This window comes from Bos grunniens, chromosome 18 (assembly GCF_055505025.1).
Source record: "Bos grunniens cultivar Pamir isolate PY7600 chromosome 18, Bosgru_T2T1.0, whole genome shotgun sequence".
Classification (NCBI taxonomy): domain Eukaryota; kingdom Metazoa; phylum Chordata; class Mammalia; order Artiodactyla; family Bovidae; genus Bos; species Bos grunniens.
The window spans coordinates 14,756,859-14,778,439 of NC_141182.1; the positions used below are offsets into that span (position 1 = coordinate 14,756,859).

General features: G+C 51.0%; 1 protein-coding gene across 13 annotated transcripts in view; it reads right to left on the reverse strand.

Annotated features, from left to right (window-relative positions):
- FANCA (FA complementation group A) overlaps positions 1-21,581 on the reverse strand; it is a 46,726-nt gene that overhangs the window by 25,008 nt on the left and 137 nt on the right. For 12 of the 13 annotated variants that reach the window (XR_015145380.1, XR_015145383.1, XR_015145381.1 and 9 more), the window contains exons 1-14: positions 14,093-14,228; positions 13,334-13,443; positions 12,889-12,982; positions 11,413-11,555; positions 11,212-11,307; positions 9,691-9,764; positions 5,638-5,750; positions 4,551-4,633; positions 4,227-4,260; positions 3,774-3,840; positions 2,508-2,620; positions 1,499-1,575; positions 1,120-1,261; positions 597-730 (exon numbers count right to left, since the gene is read on the reverse strand). Coding sequence is in view for 4 of the 13 variants with exons in the window: in XM_086350405.1 (XP_086206531.1) it covers positions 597-730; positions 1,120-1,261; positions 1,499-1,575; positions 2,508-2,620; positions 3,774-3,840; positions 4,227-4,260; positions 4,551-4,633; positions 5,638-5,750; positions 9,691-9,764; positions 11,212-11,307; positions 11,413-11,555; positions 12,889-12,982; positions 13,334-13,443; positions 14,093-14,171 (1,359 nt within the window). In the remaining 9 variants the exon portion in view is untranslated. Of the gene's footprint in view, positions 1-596; positions 731-1,119; positions 1,262-1,498; positions 1,576-2,507; positions 2,621-3,773; positions 3,841-4,226; positions 4,261-4,550; positions 4,634-5,637; positions 5,751-9,690; positions 9,765-11,211; positions 11,308-11,412; positions 11,556-12,888; positions 12,983-13,333; positions 13,444-14,092; positions 14,229-14,284; positions 14,467-19,117; positions 19,175-21,581 lie in introns of those variants that run through there. The other variant, XM_086350406.1, reaches the window with a different exon arrangement.

Genomic DNA, 21,581 nt, shown 5'->3' on the forward strand with positions numbered 1-21,581 from the left:
CACCAGAGTGAGCATGCAGGACACACAGTCGACACCACTGGGCCTGCCATCAGAGCACTGCCTGGGCCCCAGGGGGATCCTCAGTGCCAGGATGGTGGACACAGCTTCGGAGCCACATGCAGAAGCCCCTGGTCCACTGTGTGGAGCTGGCCGACACACTGGGCAGGAGGGAGCTTCATTCAGTGAAAGAACGAACCACGCCCACCAACCCAACAGGCAAGCCGGGCACAGAGTCCAGCAAGGAGACAATAGCTCTGCCACCCAAGCTTCTACAAAGAATAGGCCTTGTAATCCCAGATCCAAATGCACCCAGATGGGCTCAGCAGTCTGGAAGGAGCAAACCCCGGCAAACACCTGCACCTGGTGGGAAGTAAGCAGAGAGAAGGGCACCCCCCGCCCCACCCCATCCCCATGGATGTGAGAACCACCACAGAGCAGCCCAGTGTGCACAAAAGCAGCCGTGTTGGTTTTCACCGTCCTACCAGACTGCACTCACAAGGAGGTGGGAAGCCATGCAGTCTCAGCAGAGTCAACCACAGCTGCAAACGTGGGCCATGCTGGACCCCGGGGGCCAGGCGGGAGTGCAGGCAGCTCACCTGGAACCAGGTAGCGTAGGATGGGAAGACAGCTGGGCCCTCCAGCGCAGCCTGCCGCACGACTAGGAATGCCAAAACCATGCTGTCCAAGTCCCAGCTCTCGAATGCACGTGCCAGCAGACGGGTCACCCAACCTAGGTAAGAACACCAGCACGGCTGTGGACAAGCCAGGGGTGCGGGCAGGACCGTCCACCTGCCCACACCGATCCGCAAGCATGGGTGGCAGCCTGCATGCAGCCTGGCAGTGGGTACGAGGGCAGACGGCAGCAGGCAGACGGCTGAGCAGGGTGGGGTCCTGGGAGACACCACAGCCACAGCTGTCCCCGGCTGGACGACCACCTGCTGAGCAGGTGTGAAGGGCTTCATTTTCACTGAGCTGGAATCAGTGATTCCATGACAGGCTCACTCACAGACACCGGTCCATAAATCACACACAGACACACACTGAGAACAGGACACAGCTCCCTCCCTACGCGCCAACACACACACACCCAGAAAAGGACACAACTCCCGCCCCACGCACCATTAACCAGCTGCTGTGCATCCGGGAGGCAGATGACCAGCGTGGACACACAGGACAGCACGTGTCTCCAGTTTACCTCCTGCGTCTCCAGAACGTCTTGTAAGTGGCCCACCAGCTCCTCTGGGCTCAGGATCACAAAGAGCTGGAAGCAGAGAGTCAAAGCTGGACCTTCACCTCCTCCCACTCTGCATCAGACACAACCTGGACTCAAAACACCTGCCCATGCTGACCCCCATGGCCAGCACCAGCCAGAGGGAGTTCTCCTCTGAGGCTATGGCGCTCTGCCCTAGTAACAAGTTCAGTCTTGGACCTAGATGGTCATCCAGCCGGGGACAGCTGTGGCTGTGGTGTCTCCCAGGACCCCACCCCATGCACTTACCCTGCGGTACAGGCCACTGAGCAGAGCGGGGGTCCTTGCAAAGCTCCACTCTCTCTGCATCTGAACGGCATCGGAAACTTCATTCAGGAGCAAACACACAGAATGACAGGTCAGCAATCATCAATGTTCATTGAGTCCATGTCAAACACTTACTGTGTTTTAATTTGCACTTTTCCAAGTGTATGTGAACTTCATCGTTTCATTTGTCAACCATTTTTTATGTCATATCCTTTATCATACATATCTACTAAATATCCTCCAACCCATCAGTTACATTTTAATTATTTGGCTTTCGAACTTTCACTGTGAACAAGCAGTGAGGACGCCGTGGAAAGCATGGCAGGTGGAAAAGCACAGGTCAGCGGGCCCAGGCCCTCTGCTGGAGCAGTGGCCTCTGAGGAGTTTCCTGTGCTCCGAGGGCAGGCGTGTTGGGAGACACGCAGACCTGGAGAAGGCCTAGGTGCTGGACACCTTTCAGGAAGCCATGTACCCACAGGAAATGCTGACCTGAGCCACTGAGACAGAACCCTGGAATTCACAGAAAGCCATGCACACACAGGAAATGCTGACCTGAGACACAGAGACAGAACCCTGGAATTCACAGTATGAGCACTGTTTTAAAAACCTACCTAGACTTCCCTGGTGGTCCAGCGGCTAAGACTCTTGGCTCCCAATGCAGGGGACCCGGGTTTGATCCCTGGTCAGGGAACTAGACCCCACATGCCACAACTAAGATTCTGCATGCTGCAACTAAGACCCAGCTCAGCCAAATAAATATTAAAAAAAAAAAAAAAAAAAAAACAACCAAAACCTACCCAGAAAAGACAAGAAGGCCTTCACCCATTGCCATTCTACTGTGGCAATGGGTGACACTTCTTTAATTCAAACTTTCTTTATGGGAAAGTGTTACTCTCAAACAAGATGTTTAATGACAGAAGACTGTCCTTCCAGTGTTAACACCCACAGTCTGAGTTCCCGTAGCGGGGAGCGCCAGGACACTTGGACCCACCTTTTAGCACAGGCTTGTGGGTGAGGATCTGGGTCAGAGTATGACAGAACCACCTCTTCAGAGTCTCTGCTGAAAGTATACTCTGGTACATGGGTCCACTGAACACACTGAACCTGTAGACACAGCGGAGGCACTCAGGGAAGGGACCCTCTAGGTTCCCATTGCATGGCAGCGACACCTCATGCACAAGGAGCAGCTCATCCGAAGAGCAGCGGAGACCTGCAGGCCCCACACTCCAGACCCCTGGCTCGGGTGTATGGGCTGGCCTTGCCCACACCCTGCCACGCTTCCCTGGCAGGCCTGCAGCCCGGCTTCCATGCTGCAGATGGAAGGGAATCTAGGGGGGCATCACTCTACAGGACAGGATGAAAGGTAACAGTCGCTGTCACAGAGAGAAGCAGGCAGGTCAGACTGGGGGCGTGAAGGGCCGCTCCTCGCAGGTTTCACAGGCCACAGGAACCACAGCCCCGCCCTAGACCACAAAGCTCTCAACCACACCCACGTTCCTCAAGCCAAGGACGCCATCCCCCGACACGAGAGGGAAGGAAAGACAGCGCAGAGAGTCACCGACAGGTGAGGAGGGACAGGGGCTGGGCCTGACAGTGGGGTGCCCCTTAGAGGAGAGAACTCAGGGTCCCAGATGCCATGTGACCTGCCTGCATCCCACATGCAGTGAGGAGGCTCTGGGTGGGAGACAGGGCAGAAGCCACCCAGACAGGGAGGGGCCTCTGAGTTCACTGATTTAACCTGGGAGGCTGTGATCGCACAGTCAACACACGATGAACATGCACACACATACAACACAGCTGTGTGCTGTAGCTGCTTACTAAGTGCTGAACCACACAGCAGGCTGAGGACTCCTGATGTCATCATGGGGACCAGCAACCAGGAGCAAGGTAATTAAGAAGGGGAAGGAGTAACAAAGCACAGAAGCCTCCCACGGAAGAGCCACAGTCTGGGTGGCCTCAGCCCACGATCCCCTGAAGCAGGTTCGGTCCCCAGGAGCGTGGGGCACGCCCCCACAGAAGCATATACAGGTCCTGCGGGGGCAGCATGGCAGGGCAAGGCCACCCTGGCTTGGACCCTGAGGACCCAGGCCTGCCCCCTCCTCACAACCCGGAGGGCACAGTTCCCACAGGAAGGGCCCCATCTTCAGACGGTTCCTAGCACTTTGAGCTGTCACCACGATGGCGAAAGATCACGGAGCTTTCAGGAGGGAGAGCGCAGCTGGGACGCTCAGCCTGCAGGCCCACCCCAGGAACTCACCAGCAGCTCCCTGCCTTGTATGCTGGGGACCCCTCCGGTAGGCCAGCTGCCACAGCTTCAAGAGTGGCTGAGGCAGAAAAGAGACATCAGCATCATATTGTCACGTCTGTCAGAAACAGCCCTGACCAAGTGCTTCTGGGCAAGTCAGGTCATGGACCCCTAACCCACAATCCCTTCAAGCTCCCACACGTCTCGGTGGCATCAGACTCAAGCCTTGAAAATCCACCCAAATACAGATAAGACAGTGCTTTCCTAACAAACCATCCAGCTGTTACCACTGCTGCTCTGGAGACCAGACGTGAAGACAGCAAAGCTGGTCTCCAGAGGAGACTGTAGTGAGTTGGTCAGTTTGTACCCCATCACAGACGTCAAAGGGCCTCTGCAGGGCACGACTGAGCTGGAAAGGCAGGAGCTACAGGAACCCCAACCAGCCTGGCCCACAGGGCCACTCACAGGCCAGCATCTGCTCAAGAACAGCAGCGGCGATCTGTGGGGACAGAACACTGCAGTCACCTGTGTGCAAGCAAGCCTGCCATCACCCCAGATCCAGTCTCCAGACCCCCTCAGGGGATCTGCCCAGGACACCCTTCCCCCTGTTCCCAAGCACTGGCCCAGAGTCTGGGAGCTTCAGAAACCAGAGACGCAGGAGAGAGACCACTGCCCAGGCCTACGCCCTCGCAGCTAGACTCAGGGAGCGCCCCCATATGGGGCTGCACACCCAAGCCCCTCATCCTGTGCCTGCTGCCCAGAGTCCTGTTCCACTTGCCTGGCACCCACCTGGGCCATCTGCGCTGGTGCCCCGTCTCCCCTCACACCGTCGCTTTTCTGGAATCCCCTCAAAACAAACATTTGCACAAGATCTGAAAAGCACAAAAGCAAAGTGTTTTTGTGCACTGTGGTCCCTGGGCAGACCACCAGCTTCAGAAGGGCTGGGAGGGCAGGGTCTGCACGAAGCTGGGACGCTGGCTCTGGGCACGGGGGGCCCACCAACCGCATCCACCAGACCCAGCCAAGCCTTCCCTAAGCCCACTGCACAGAAAGGGAGACATAGCTGGTCAGGTTTATGGAAGGACGTTCTCACTTAAATAAATTTCAAGAGGGTTTCACGTGTCCTTTCCCTCCTACTCAACCACACTAGGACGCTTTTAGGGCCCGAAAGTGTTAAACTGTGGGGAGCAAGGCAGGAGATGGACTCAGAGCTTCTGACAAGGTTACCATCAAGGGACTGAAATTAAACAGTTTAAGCTTCATCTGGGAGCAGGATAACTCACATCAGCAGGACAGTTTTAGGAAGAAGGAATGCCCCTTCCGCAAAGGAAGACTGTATAAGCCCCACAGGGAACCCTCTCGTCCAGGCTTCCATTTACTCACGGGCCGCATTCCTCGGGGAGGATGGGTGACGGCAGACCTGCTGACCCAAGAGCCGCAGGGGCCGGGTGTCTGAGCGAAGGGCCACAGCAGGCAACCCTGCTCACCCAGAGTCCCCACATTCAGAGAACCCGAGGTTCTTGCCCAGTTTCCTCTCTTGCACCTTCTAAAATCACCACTTGGAGCTGGGCCTCGCAGAGGCATGGATACTGCACAGGTCCTAGGAGCCGACTGTCCGCCCTCTCCCGCCCGCTCGGGGCCTGGAAGGCAGGACAGGTCATCCACGGAGCCCCTGCCTCTGTGCTCAGAAGGCCACCACGTGCCTATCCTCAATACAGCAGCCGGCCCACCCAACAGGCCAAGAGGCTGCCAGCACATGCCCTCGAGGACAGGTGTGCCTGAGCTGACTTCTGGTGGCTCTCCACACCCCAAGTGTGGCCTGCTGTGCTTCCCTGACCATCGCCACGGGACACACCCGCCCGCTCCATGCACTCACCGGCAAGCACAGCCCTGGCGACCTCAGCGTGCGGACAGGGGACCTCTATCTGCTCACACAGCAGGCCTAGGTCCTTGCAGAGCCAGACCACCACAGCCTGGGTGTCAGCGCGGCTGAGGGCACAAGCACAGCATTCCATCATCTGTCACACTCACTCCACCAGGGAGCTGAGGCCACAGGCAGCAAGCCGGCACTGCTCAGCCTCCTGCCCCCACCACTGTGGGGCCAGCCAAGTAAAAATCATCACTTTTTCCACAGTGTATTTACTTGGAGTGGCTTATTATTGTTGGGGGAAAAGAAAAATCTTAATAACAGTAATGAGAGTAGTAATAAAGTAATGAGAGTAGTAATAATGGGCTCGGGCTCTAGACCAACAAGTGAGTATCTGGCAGAGCAATGCTGGTTTGGGGGCGTCGCAGTGGGTGGGCAACTCTCACTTGCCGGGTTTGTATTCCCCTGGTGACTAATGATGGTGAGCATCTTTTCATGTGCTTAGCTATTGGTGGATCTTTTTAAAATTTACTTTTATTTGGCTGTAGTAGGTCTTAGTTGTAGCCTGCAAACTCTTAGTTGTGGCATATGGAATCTAGTCTTCTGACCAGGGATTGAACCTGGGCCCCCTGCCTGAGGAGTGCAGCATCTTAGCCACTAGACCACCAGGGAAGTCTCTGTAAAATCTTCTTTAGAGAAATGTCTATTGAAACCCTTTATCTGCTTTTTAACTGGATTATTCCTCTTCTTATTGTTGGAGTAGAGGAATTGTTTGACTTGTAAACAGTTTCCTGTGCACTCTTTTCATTGTCCTGATAGTCGCATGAACTTTAGGTGTCACGTCCGAGAAATCCCTGCCTGGTCCAAGCTCATGAAGATTTACCCTTGGATCTTCTTCCAGGAGGTTTATGGTTTTAGCCCTTAAGTTCAGGTCTCGGATGCACAGAGTTAACTGCTATCTGTAGTGGAGGTAGGGGTTCAACTCCATCCTTCTACATGTAGATATCCAGTGGTCCGAGCCCCACTGCTGAAAAGACCATTTTCCCTCCATTAAATGGTCTTGGCACCGCTGTCAAAAACAACTGACCATAATGTATGAGTTTACGTCTGGACACTCAATCCTGTTTTTCTGTATGTCAACTGTTATGCCAGGACCCCGCTATCTTGATAATGACTGTTTTGTACTAAAAGTTCTGAAAACAGGATGTGTGGGAACTTGCCTGGTAGTCCAGTAGCTAGGATTATGTGCTTCCACTGCACGGGGCATGGGTTCAACCCCTGGTTGGGGAATCCCACAGGCCGCATGGCAGGCAAGCAAGCAAGAACTCAAACAATCAATTCAGTAGGTGTGACTCCTTCAGGTTTTCCCCTCTTTCTGAACAATTTTTGGTGATTCAGGGTTCCTTGCATTTCCGTATCAGCACTGGGACAAGCTTGTCAAAGTCTGTGAGCAAAGCAGCTGAGACCCGAAGGACCCGTACTGGGTACACACGTCGTGTTGGTGAGCAGTGCCGTCTTGATAATAATATGTCTGATCCAGGAGCCTGGAGCATCTATTTAGGTCTTAGCTTCTTTTAGCATGTTTATAGCTTTCAGTGCACTAGTCTTGTTCTTTTTCTTTTCGATGCACTATTAAATGAAATTATTTCTTAGTTTCACCTTCAGGCTGTGTGTTGTTATCGTATGAAAACAAAAGTGTGTTTGTGTATTGGTCTAGTACCCTGCGACCACATAGAATTCATTTATTCACACCAGAACTTTTGGTGTGGATTTCTGAGGATTTTCTATATGCAAGATGATGTCCTCTGCAAACAGTTCCAGTTCTTCCATTCCAAACTGGACGCCTTTTTATCCCCTTTGACTAATTCCCTGGCCAGAAAGTCTGGTGATACTGAACAGAAATATTAAGAATGTTCCTGATCGTACAGTCTGCAGTCTCAGTATGATGTGAGCTGTGGGTTTTTTCTCAGATGACCTTTATGAGGTTGACACGTTCCCTCTACTCCCAGCTTGCTGAGTGTTTATCATGAAATAGTATCAGACTTTGTCAACTGCTTTCTGCTTCTATTAAGATGATCACTCTTGTCCTTTATGCTATTAATGTATATGTTAATTAACATTCAGATGTTAAACCAACCTTGCATTTTGGGGATAAATCTCCATTTTTATGATGTTTAGACCTTTTTTGGTTGCTGGATCCAGTCTGTAAATATTTTGCTGAGTTTCTGCATCTATATACATTAGAGATGCTGGTTGGTAATTTCTTGTCCTGGGGTCTCTCTGTCAACTTTCCTGTCAAGGTACTACTGGCCTCATGCAGTAAGGTGGGGAGTATTCCATCGTCTTTATTTTCTGGAAGAATTTATGAAGGGATACTGCATTTCCTCTTTAAATGCTTGGCAGAGTTCTCAAGAGGAGCCAGGGCCTGAGGGTTTCCTTGTGGGAAGCCTCTGAATCATCTAATAGTGACTTGGTTTCCTCTCCTGTTACAGTCTATTCAGTGCAATCTTTTGTATCTTTCTGAAAATTCATTCATTTCATCTGTTTTCTAATTTATTGGCATAACACTCCTCACAGTATTATCTTACAGTGCTTTTAATTTTCTGTACGGTCAGCAGTAATAACCCCCCTTTCATCTTGATTTTGGCTGGCTGTGTCTTCTTTTCTGGGTAAGTCTAGCTAAAGGCTTATCAATTTTGCTGACATTTTCAAAGACATCTTCATTGATTCTATTATGTTTCTCATTTCATAGATTTCTGCTCTAATGGTTATTATTTCCTTCCTCCTTCTTGCTCTGGGTTTGGTTTGCTTTTCTCTCTCTAGTTTCTTAAGGCCAAACTTTAAGTCACTGACTTCAGATCATTCTTCTAATATAGGCTTTTGCAGCTAATTTCCCTCTAAGCACTACTTCAGTGGCACCCAATATATGTTGGTATGTTATTCCCATTTCCTTTGTTATGCTATTTTCTAGTTTCCCTTGTGATATTTTTCGCCAATCCATTGATTATTGAAAAGCGTGTGGCCTACTTCCCAAACACTGTGGATTTCCCAAATTGTCTTCTGTGGATTCTTTTCAGCTGCTCTGTGATTTGAGAAGACACTTGTATGGATTCCACCCTTTTAAATTTATTCCCACTCTCTCTAGGGCCTGACCCATGCGGCCCCCTCCTGCAAACGGTTCCACACTTGAGAGCCAGTGTGTTGCTACCACTGGGTGGGACATGCTGCAGGTGTCAGATACGTCGGCTGGTCATCACCAGTCTGACCACTGGATCGACCCATTACTGAAGGCTCCAATTAGTATGGTTCAAAGTCCATCTCTCCCTTCATTACCATCATGCTTTGCTTCATATATTTGGCACTCTGACATTAGGTGTGTACGCTAGGAGATAATGGTTTTCATGTAGTCAAACTAACCAAACTTGCATAACTTCTGGATGTGACCCACACATCATGAAACCACTGGCTTCAATATGGCACTTACCACTGTGCCTGACAGTCCCCCAGACTAGACACTCTGTGTTTCTTCTGGCCAGAGAACAAACACCTAAACCTCCAGCCTTCTGTTGACCAGGGACGGCCAACCACTAAGGCTCCTGACCCTTCTCACATCTGGACAGGTGGCAGGCAGTGTGCGTGTCCGACTGGCTCCACCTGGATCACCTCTCCTTCAGTCCCTCCACTTTCTGCCCCTCCTCCCCTTGTCTCTCCTAACTATACAGGGTTGTTCCTTTGTAAACCCCCCTTTCTGACTCTTGGTGGCATTTCAGGAGGTAACAGTTGCACACATTTTACCAGTCATAAATTTACCTGAGAAAAATATTTTATCACATTATGTATCTCATAAAAAAAAATTACCAAGTCTGTGCATGATGAAGATTTCAATTATAACAACGTTGTCTTTAAATAATAAAGCAACTGCTTCTCTGGGTGATTTTTGGTTTCACATATACGTGAGTCAAATTAGACTAGATTACAAAAAGTAAATCAAGTAATATTAACTTTATGTTACATAAAGTTTTCATTTTAGCTTATTTTAATGCTAAATAATCACTGGTTTACCTTTCCAGCAGCTCTGGGATGCTTACAACGTTTTGAACATGAAGACGCCACACAGCTTCAAGCAGCAAAGAATTCTGAAGAAAGTGACAGAACTATGAGTCCTTCACCTACACATTTTCTTCTAAGACATTCAACCTATATGCCTAATGACATGCTTTCCTGAAAACCAAGCCGCCAACACTCAATGACCACCTGAACCCCCATCCCCACCATGATCCTGCGTTCAGGCCCAGACTCCAGCTTAACTTACCTCCAGGCCTTTCTCTGCTGTGGCCAACACAAGACCCCACAGTGTAGCTGGTCACGCCAATTTCTCCTTTCTAGGGCCCTTCAGTGGTTTCTCTCCACTTTCAGGACAAAGGCCCTCCAGTTGTAGCCCTGACATGCCCCACCCCTCGGACACGGTGCCCCAGTCTGACTCGGGCCCTCACACCCACTGCACCCTTCTCTTCACCCAGGAATTCTGACTCAGGCCCCCCCCCACCAACCCCGATGAGCTTCTTCCTGGAAGCCTTTCCTAACCACCCAATCAGACACCCTGCCCACTCTTCTCTGCTGCCTGCAAACACCTGGACCATCACAACCCTCATGCATTCAGCTCATTATCAGCAGGTGCTGGGACCATAGTAAAGCCTGACAATCACTTGAACTCTAGATAAACGCTGGATAAAAGTAGGGAAAAACCATGAATGCATCACCACCCTTGGGTTTCTTCTTTGCTACATAACTGACCCCGTTTAGTAACTAAGCAATAGCTTTCAACTGTAAATCAACTATGCGTGTGTTCTGTCACTCAGTTGTCTCTGACTCTTTCCGACCCCATGGACTGTAGCCCACCAGGCTCCTCTGTCCATGGGATTTCCCAGGCAAGAATACTGGAGTGGGTTGCCATTTCCTTCTTCAGGGGTTCTTCTCAACCCAGGGATGGAACCTGTGTCTCTTACGTTGGCAGTGGATTCTTTACCACTGCACCACCTGGGAAGCCCCGTCAGTCAACTATACTCCAGTAATAAAGTCTGTTTAAAACCCTGTAGGCCTACTGAATTTATAACTTTCCAAAAAACAACAGATAAGGGAATTCCCTGGTGGTCCAGTGGTTAGGACTCAGCCCTGTCACAGCCTTGGCCTAGGTTCAATCCTTGCTCCAGGAATTAAGATCCCACAAGCTGCACAGTGTGGCCAATAAAAATAAAAATAACTTTAAATTACATTTTTATAGTTTACTACCTTGGGAAATTATTCATCATAGTACACCTAAGAAGGCATAACATGATGTTTCTGTGTACTGTCTATTCTAATAAATATGACTAATGATGGGAGAATACTGATAAATACGGTAATTGAAGGTCCTTCTTCCCCGTTCACAGAGACACTTGCTGAAAGCTTTCCACTCCAGTCTCTGTGATTAACAAGACGCTTGCTGGAAATTCCTAACAAAACCTGGGGATTCTATTGGCTCCACCAAAATGAACAGACTACTGCTTGAAGATCCTGGAATCAGAATTACCATCTCAACTTTACCTGTGCTTTCCATAATTCTTGACAGAAGTAGAGACGGGAAAACATGTTCTGTGCTAATAAGTTCTGAGCGATCTCCAACAAGGACGACAATTTCTTCTGAAAAGAGATTAAATCCTTTCTAAGAAAGCATATTAAATGTCCAGTTTTCCCAGACAGCCAAACAGCAACAAGCAGAGTCCCCTCACTCACGCTGTATCTTACCCTCTGCTCTGGTGTCAGCAGCACCTTGGGAGGGGGCCTCGTGTCTGCCTCACAGATCCGCATGAGGCCAGATGCCACCACCTGGCTGGACAGGACAGCCACTGGAACGCCCAGCCGTGTGGCTTGATCCCGCAAAGCAGAGCCTTAAAGACAGAACAAAATATGGAGATACCCAACAAAATCTACTACTGAAGGAGACTGGTTAAATGCCTTCTCTTAAGCTCTAGCACTACAGAAAACTGCCTTTTGAAGGGGAGAAGAGACCTGGGGGACACAACATATAAAAGTAAGGCAATTTCAGTCTGGTTGAAGCATCCCACGATGGTCTGGGGCCCCTGAAGCCTAGGGCTGCATACACATACACACACGTTTGGACGTTATGGGTGACACAAACAGGGCGCCTGGCAGATGGATTCTATTTCCATTTAATTTTTGGCTGTGCTGGGTCTGTAATAAATTACAGAAACTGAAAAAAGAAGAAGTGGAGCCTGAAGATGTGACTGATTTCCTGCAACCTCATGATAAAGTGAAGGATGAGGAGCTGCTTCTTATATCTGAGCCAAGGATGTGGTTTCTTAAGATTGAATATAGTCCTTGTGAATATGCCAAGAAGACTGCTCAGATGACAACAAAGGATTTAGACTATTACAGAAACTTAGCTGATAAAGCAGCAGCAGGGTTTGAAAAGACTGACTCCAACTTTGAAAGTTCTACTGTGGGTAAAATGCTATTACCCAGCATTGCAGGCCACGGAGAGAGAATCTGTGAAAGGAAGACACAGCGGATTTCACTGTTATCTTGTCTTAAGAAATGGCCACAACCACCCCAGCCTTCAGCAACTTCTACCCTGATCAGTCAGCAGCCTCAACAGTGAGGGAGACTCTCTACCAGTAACAGAGATTATGGCTCTCTGAGGGCTTAGACGATGGTTAACATTTTTAGCAATAAAGTCTTTTTTAAATTTTAGCAGTAGAGCATGTTCTAATTCAGGTATGCACACTGTTCTTTTAGACATAATGCTGTTGCACACTTAGTAGATTACAGTGTCATGTAAATGTAACATTTTTATGCACCAGGAAATGAAAAAATCTGTGGGACTTGCTTGCCTGCAACACTGGCTTCCCAGGAGTGGCCCAGGGCAGCCTTCATCTCCAGCTGCCTTCTGCTCTTCCCTACCCAGCACGGCCTGTTCCCACCACTTCCAGAAACGAGGACCATATTTCTGTCCCATCTTCCCAAGGGTCACTTAGGTTCCTACTGTTCTGAGCCCGATGCACAGTTGCTGTTTTTAAACAAGAGCCTCAAAACAAGCCCCAAGCAAGCCACATAAACTTGTTGTTGGTGACCACACATGTAAGTAGAAAACCATTATCTGGGGGAATTTAAACACATCTGCCTGTTAGAAGCACATCAAAGTCACTTTACGTACAGCTCTGCCATAACGCAATATATTAAGAAAACAAATCTATAATTCACCTATCAATGAACTGGAAAGGTTAGTGTGGGCCTCAGGACCATCACAATCAATCAACTGGCGGAGACACAGCTGGTCACAGGGAGGACCTTCTACCTAGAAACAAAACATCAAGAACTCCACTTTAAAATGCAAGCCATGTCCTGAAGACAACCAAAGTGTACACAGTGCTTGCCTACTGTGCAATTCCCAAATAATCTGAGGTGAAAATTTTAGGGTGAAACTTACTAAAACCTTTGAGAATTACCAGACTCCTCTCTGGACTATTCTACCTCCAAATAGATATATGCTCCTGATTACTTTTCTCACCTGGACAGCATTTAGTGGGTGCTCCTCCCAGATACTCACAAGTCTTGCAGGTGTCTCTTCATAAAGGTGATGCCTTTGAGAGGCTCGAAAACCTGCAACCCAAATGTGCTTACAAAGGCGAAGCCAACTGCCTCTCACCTCCAGAATGAGGTCATTCAGGTTTAGATGGCTTCTCAGGAGGCGCACGGCTGACTCTCTCACCTTCTCCTCCCCTTCGGGACTCAGTTTCTGCCTCTCAACTCTTCCCTCTAGGGAAGAAAATCAGTTTCACAAAAATTACAGCACTCCTTAAAAACTCAGGCAAGGAAACACCGTGACACGCTGTACCCCTGGAGGTGATGCACCCTGGAACGTTATGTCCATGGGACTCCTGCCAAAAACCGCACAAGCTTAATCTAATCCTAGGACATATCAGGCACACCCAACAGAGGGGCACTCCTTCAAACGCCCAGGTCAGGAGGACCCAGGAACTGTCACCCACGCAGGGACCAAGGAAAAGGGAGTAATTGACACGTGGGAGCCTGGACAGAAAAAGGACTTTTACGGGGAAAACTGATGAAATCTGAGCAAAGTCTAGTTTAGCTGTTTAGGACTGTACCAAAGCTACGTTCTTGGGATTGATCCTTTCAAAGATGTTAAGGTGACTCGGGCTGAGCGGAGCTGAACAATTATTGTCATCCAGGCTACTGGGGGGTGGGGGAGGTGAATCTTACGTCTCTACCTTCTGGAATCGCCCCCTCGTGACCGCACGTAGGACAGAGTGGACAGAGGGCTGCCAGAATGGGAAGCTCGGGTGAGCGTGGAGGGATCAGGGCTCCGGGATCAGGATGAAGGGGGACGAGGATGGGCAGAAGAAGGTTCGGGGGGGAAGGAGTCTTGGGGCCCGCGCCCACCTACCCAGCAGCTCAGCCCACGCTCTCCTGCGGACCCCAGGCCCCTGATCCGAGGCGGCGACCCGGGCCCCGGGGGCTGACATCTCTCAAACAGAGCGCGGGTCCAGGGCTCTACGGGTCCTGCCCGCGCTGCCCTCTCATTGGCTGCGGACAGACGCGAGCGCCCATTGGCTGCCAGCTGCCAGGTCACACCCACCTCGGGGGCGGAGACTCGGCGGCCATCTTGTCCGGGGCTGAGGCGGCCATCTTGCAGGTGGCGGGAGACAGGGGCCAACCGTGTCTGTGGCATTTATTTAGGTCCGACTGAAGGCGGAAGTTAGCGGCCTGAGTCAGATGTCACCACCGGGAGAAGACTGTGCTATCCCTTTTGCGTTATTCCTGACGAGGTGAGCAGAGCTGTGCGTGAGGAAACAACCGACAACCCCAAATTCCGGAGACGCCAGAACCGCGCCGCCTGTAGGAAACCGAGGATGACGAGTCTGCGCGCGAGACCCCGCGGAGCCCAGCGGCTGTACTGAGGCTGCCCCTCCCTCCTTCTCCCCAGACTTAAGCGAAGTGTCACCGCGAGGCCGCGCACGCCGGGGTCGCACAACAGGGGTCTCCCACTGAAATCCATTTCCATCCCCCTCGCCCCTCTCAGGAGGATGTGGGGAGGAGGACTGGAAATCCGGGCTTGTAACCATGGTGACCAGCTCTTGTCCCGTAAAGTCCTCTTGTTAGAAAGATGCTCCCAATATTCAGCCCACTTAGGCATTTACAGGGATTCAATGGGTATGTGCCTGGACTGGGCGCAGACACTGACGTGCACCCCAGTCTCTGTGTCCAGGTTTTCAGGCAACGTGGTTTCCTCGGCCGTGAAGACGGGGTGACGGATGCCCTCAGAGAGCGCTCACTGCCACCCGCTGAACCTTTTCCAGGTGGCTGGAATGTGGGTGCAGGCCGTGACCACCACTCCTGCTGCCCCACCCCTCCATGGGGGCTGTTGAACTTGAGTAAACAAGGGTCCGAGGGAGGTGGGTCTTGTGGGTTGCAAAATATGGCCAGAAGTCCTCCCCCTCTGTCTCTGTCCTTTCCATTTGGGCTGGTGATGGTATGCGAGTGACATGCAAACAGGAGTTTGAAAGGAGCTCATGCTGAGAGTTAGGGACCCTCCAGCAACCCTCAAAAGAACAGCCTGAACCAGCCCACCAAGGACCAGACACATGGAGGAGAGGCAGCCGCTCAGCCAGCAGTCCCTGGCCAGCTGCCTGCCCACTGCCAGAACCTGCAAATTAGGCCATCACAGGCAATCCAGCTGCCAGTGACCTGTAAACGAGGGGACAAGGCTGGCTGACACCAGAACTGCCACAGGCACATGATGAAGCACTAAGCACACTGCTGAGGAGGGGAGCACCCACGTGGCCTTATAAGTATTGAGAAGACCTTGCCTCCAGGCCCAGAGAGCAGAACCCTGGCAGGTGCATGTCCCAAGTTATGCAGCTGGTTGAAAAGAGACTGTGGGGAGGCAGAGGCGGCTGAGATGGACTCAGGCCATCATTCGGCAGTGGAACAGGGGCTTGACCAGAGCGGAGGCCTTGAGGTGAAGAGAAGTGATGAGATCGATTCCTGCCTCAAAGGTTGATCCCCCAGCTGAGGAAGAAGTGCAGAGTTTTCTAACCTGAGCCCGTGGGAATGCAGAGATACACATACATTGTACCCACAAGCACATTATGTTCACATACATCATACCGTATACTTGTACATCATATATGTACATGTGCATCATACACACAAACATCGTGTGTGTGCATTGATACACCATATGCACGTGTATGTATGACACATACATATTCACGTACCCCATACACATGTCATATTCACATACATCATAGGAGTATATCATATGTTTACACGTGTTGTATACACGAACATCGTACGCATACATACATTGAGATGCCATATGCATACATGTATACATCACACACATATATCATATACACACATCACATACCTACCCACATACATCAGCTGAGAGGTGGCAACACTGGGAGGATGGTTGAGAGACAATAACAGGACAGGCCCAGAGTTCAAGTGTGAGTGTGTCAGATTCAAGATGACAGACCCTGGGTGGGGCTGCCAGGGAAGTAGGTTGTAGGAGCCTCAATACACACATGCACACACACACACCAGGGCTGCCCGTCACTGCCCATCATGGCAGTCCTCACCCGCCTGCTTCAAAGAACAGTGGAGAGCAGATACCAGTTACTTGAAGCACGTCAAACGTGCCACTGTCGTGACCCACATGTCCCCTGTGCTGGATGGACCTTCTCTGGGGAAGGGGCTGTAACTAAGTATTTCCAAAACATCGTTGGAGCCTGTGCCTTCCCAGCATCCACTGATAGACTGCATTATTTAGGGGCTGCTGCTGCTAAGTCACTTTAGTCGTGTCTGACTCTGCGACCCCATAGAAGGCAGCCCACCAGGCTATTTTCCTTTAAATTTAGTCATTTTTTTCCCTCCTTCCTTCCTGTTTGGCTACCTTGGGTCCTTATTGCTGTTCACAGGCTTTCTGTAGTTGCGGTGCTTGGGCTTCTCATTGCAGTGGCTTCTTTTGTTGCAGAGCCCAGGCTCTGCAAGTAATTGTGGCTCACAGGCTCTAGAGCCTGCAGACTTCAGTAGTTGTGCAAAGGCTTAGTTGCCGAGGCATGTGGGATCTTAGTTCCCAGACCAGGGATTGAACCCAGACCCCCTGCATTGGGAGTGTGGAGTCTCAGCCATTGAACTACCAGGGAAGTCCCTGACTGCATTTTATTTATTTTTTAAAATTATTTATTTAATTTTTGGTTGTTCTGGGTCTTTGTTGCTGCGAGTGAACTTTCTCTAGTTGTGACAAGTGGGTGCTACTCATCTTTGCAGAGCTTGGGCTTCTCATTGTGGTGGCTTCTCTAGCTGTGGCATGCAGGCCCTAGGCCCGCAGACTCAGCAGTTGAGGTGCACGGGCTTTAGTTGCTCCTCGCCATGTGGAATCTTCCCAGACCAGGAATTGAACCTGTGTCCCCTGCGTTGGCAGGCAGATTCTTATCCACTGTACCACCAAGAAAGTCACCTGACTCCATTTTAAATGAGGTTTCTGTTCATTTTCACAACGTAAAGAAACCCCAAATTTTGCAATGACCGCCAGGGTCACCAGTGGGAAGCAAACGGTGTTCTTGAGTGTTTTCTCAGCTGCTGATCGGGAATCCAGAGAAAGCACCTCCATAAGCGCCCCGTCCTTGTCCCCTCTGCAGAACAGCTCTGTCTGCTTCCCCTCCATTGTAGTCTTGTGGGATTTCCTCTAACCACCTTGGTTTAGCTCTGGGTCCCCACTTCCTGCTAGTACCAGCCTAGAAATCTGTAGTCACGCCCAGCCCCAGTGCCCTTCCCCCGGAGCTGTGTTGGCTCCTTTTAGAGATCAAGCACAGCCTAGCTGAATCCAGCACCCCTGGGAATTCATGGCCTTTATCATTATCCTAAAATAAACCTAAAGCACAAACCACAGCCTCTTGAATTTCAGCTTTTCCTCCCAGACCCCTGAGCCCTGCCTCTCTGCAAGGATGGTGACAAGAGAAGGCATTCAGGGGCCTGGTTGCTCACAGCGTCCAGTGTGCACAGATCCCCTGGGAGAAGCCGACCTGTTTTTCAGGCTGAAGTGGAATTCGGTACAAGCTGAGAGTCTCTGCTTCCCTCACAACAGGTGAAGTGGCTCTGCCTCTGTCTAGGGGAGTTAACTGGGCTTTCATCTCACATTGTTTGACATTTAACCTAGTTGCTTATATGCCTGACTCACTCTGACCTTTGTCTCTGAACTCTCAGCCTGCTCTCAGTGTGTCACCGTGGAGCCCTACACTGTCCTCCTGGAGTCACGTACGTGTATTCCACATGGCACCTGTACTTACAGCTCTAACTTTTTGGCGTCCAGGGGCCAAACCAGGATCCTTTAGTTTCTATTCTGCTAAGATGCTCAGCGGTATAATTCCTGGAGATTTTAACCTCTGGCCAGTGGCAGTCATGAGCCACCCACCCCTCTGATTGCTCTGCCCTGGCACAGACACTTATCTGTAATTCCCTTAGCGCGTCGGACACAGAGCGTGAGAAAAGCGAACAGCCAGTGGGGTTGTGTAGCCATCTGTCCGTTTCCCACCTGCAGTGACGATGTTTCCCTGTGGCTGTTTGCCCCTGAGGACCTGGGGGATTCTTAGGGGGACCTGGTCAGGTTTTTCAGACTGATCTTCCCAGTCTTAAGACATGAACACCTAGTACTCAGCAAATATGTGTGAATGAACAGCCTACACTATGAGTATCTGGGGAGTGTGCTAGTCCAAGTACTGGTGGATTAGTCACTGCACTGAAGGTTTCAGTTCTGACCCCAAGCACAGCCCATGGTGACTGACAGCCTTCCTCGTGTACTGGACATGAAGGGTGAAGGACACGGCTTCAGAGTGGGCTATGGCTGATCCCATCATTGTAGAATTGATCTGGATCCAACGCTTTCCCTGTTGGCTTCATGACTGACCCGTCAGTTTCTGTTTCTTGTTGAGACTTTGAACAGCTGGAAATACACTAAAATTTCATTTCTAAAATCTAGGGGGCAACTTCAGGTTATGGAAGAACTAACATTTCTTCGACTTAGTTCCGTGTAGTGTTATTGGTGGACAAAGAGCTCCATGTTTGACTTGAAAGCCACTTTCTACTGGGATGAACCCCATTCCCATTTTAACCAGGTATTGGGTCTGCCCTCCCTCAGTGGCAGAGTTACCCACACGAGTTTTTATTAAAGTATGGGTGGGGCTTGGCTCTCCACTCCAGGAAGGAAGTGATCACCTTGACTCTGACTTGTAACCACTGTGTGTGCCCACCAACCAGATCAGAACCCGCTGCATCTGGTTGATCAGTTTCAGTCTGGCGGAGTCACTCTGTTGCCCTTTACTGACTTAGAAGCCGTGCTTACACTCCTAGGCTACACCCGTGACACCCCTCTCACTGCCACCACCTGCAGGCTGCTGCTGCTTACCTGTGTCCATTTCTGGAGCTCATTTGGGACTTTTTTGGGAGATGTGTGGAAAGTGACCTGGCAGGAAAAAAAACAAAATGGTTTCTAGGGGCATCTCGAGAGCTGCCTGATGCTTCTGTTTTCATAATTTGCTACGGCTAGAAAGACAAACCTTCAGATATTGAGATGCAGAAGTAGAACCTAACAAATCTTTTTTTTTTTTTTTTTTGAGTAAAACCCCAGTGTTGTAAATCTCGCTGGCTAAAGTGCACAGGGATCCTTGAAAAAATAATGACAGATCAGAAATGGTCTTGTACCTTACACGGGTGATTGATTGCAGGGCCCCTGGATCAGGTAGATGTGAGTCATCACTACGCCAAGTACAAATTGGCATAACAGGTCTTCAGGTAGTTATTTTCAGAAGATTTTATAAGCCCAATTCTTTTTTTTTTTTTTTAAAGCCCAATTCTTATATGTCTTCATGTCTAGAAAAGCAGTAAAAGCACTGTGACATCTGCTTGTGACTAGCACCAAGCCTCTGGCAAAATGTGTGCCTGACTGCACATCCCCTTCACTCAAATCATGTACATACTGACCTTCCCCTGCCTCTTAGAGGCAGTTCTGTACAGCTGTCTGATGCTGCCCCACTCCAGATAAACTTAACTCACAGCTCTCATGGTGTGCTTTTTTGTTTGTTTGTTTGTTTTCTCCCAGTGAACAACTAGGTCCTTACCAAGGCCTGTCCTCATCAAACAAGACCCTCAGTTAGGGAAATTGAGGCCCTTTGAAGAAGTACCAAGAAAGGTACTTTTGCTACAACCCAAGCACCTTCCAGTTAGAGTACTTGCCACTTTCTGCCCTGGGACTAGGGTGCCCCTTGTGAGAGGCTCATGCCAGCAGGAGGCAGGGGGTGGCTCTGCCTAAGGTAGGAGCAGTGACCCTAACTTCCAGTGAGTTAGTGGTGGTCTGAATGGAAGACTTTACCTGCACAGAGTCTGAAAGCACCCCTTGTGTGGGTCCATGGGGAACAGCCACATGGGGGAGGACAGCTCTGTGTCCTTTGAGTCTGGGCCTTACCTCACCACTGTCTGGGAACTCCCCACTGTGGTAAGACACACCTGGAGGTTCTCCCTGACCTCTACTGACAACCATGGGTGGGGGTTCCAGTGGGTGAAGATTAGGCAGAAGATCGGGTCTTAGCTGTCATGCAGGATCTTTTCTTGCAGCACAAGGACTCTAGTGGTGTGCAGGCTTCGTTGCTCTGCATGTGGAATCTTAGTTCTCTGACCAGGGATCAGACCTGCGTCCCCTGCATTGCAAAATGGACTCTTCACCACCGGGCCACCAGGGTCCCTAGGCAGGAAGATTAACTTGAGTCCCGGTGCTTGCAGTTCTTGGAGCCCCAGGCTCCACCTTCTCCACAGTGGTGGCACTGCCTGGTTTCTGCCTGCATAAGCGCCAAGAACCAGGAAAGCTGTGAAAGTGCCCAGCTATTGGACACCAAAACTTGTACGGTTGATTCATCTGTACAAACTCCTTTTTTAGGAAGATGAAAATGCCAGTTGGGGTTATCTGAGAGTAGGGCCCTGGAGGGCCGCCTACAAGTCTTCAATGAGGTGACATTACAACTCTGCTGTGATTTCTATCTTCAGCTGTTGAGAATTCCCAGGAACTTTCCAGTCCCAAGTTCCACTACAGACCTGAGAGAATCGCCCGCAAGGAGAAATTCAGGAATCTAGGCCATGTGCTATCCAGGGTGGGGACCGTCGCCTTTCTTGCCTCACCTACCAGTGTATTTTGGCCATGTGACTCTGACCCCGTGCAACCAGGGCGGAAGAGCCCGCGGGGGCGCCTTTGAGCCGGAGCTCCCGGCCAAGGATGGAGCTCCCCGCGCGTTCCACGGAAACGCCAGAGCTGTCAACACTGACGCGTGTCTCCGCTGGAAAAGGGACACTTAAGTGCTTCCTACCGCGGGTCTTCCTGGCTCTCTTCACGGAGTGGTGACTCCCGAGGTGACTTGGCCAGCTGGCTCTGCAGCACCGCCTGAGCCTCCGGGAGTCACTGGCCTCCGGCTCCCCCGCAGTCACCGCGGTGGGGCTTGGGCGGGATGTTGGCATGACACGCGTGTTGAGAGCCTAGTGTGGGTTCGCGGGCCGGGCGAGGAGGACCACGTCTCCACAGGTGGCCCCCACCCCGGGCGCCCCTCTGCGGGTCGACCCTGCGCACCCCTGCCCCCTCCCCCGGACTCTCCCCCGACCTCCTCCCGGCTCTGCGTTCCCCCAGCACCCCGATCCTGGCCTGTCCATCCCCGCCTCAAGCCCAGCTCCGCGCCCTCTCCCGCCTGCCAACCCCCTCCGCGGGACGCCCCTCCCTCCCCCTCTCCTGCCCTCCTCCCCCTCTCCTGCCCTCCTCCCCCTCTCCTGCCCTCCTCCCCCTCTCCTGCCCTCCTCCCCCTCTCCTGCCCTCCTCCCCTCCGCGGCTTCAC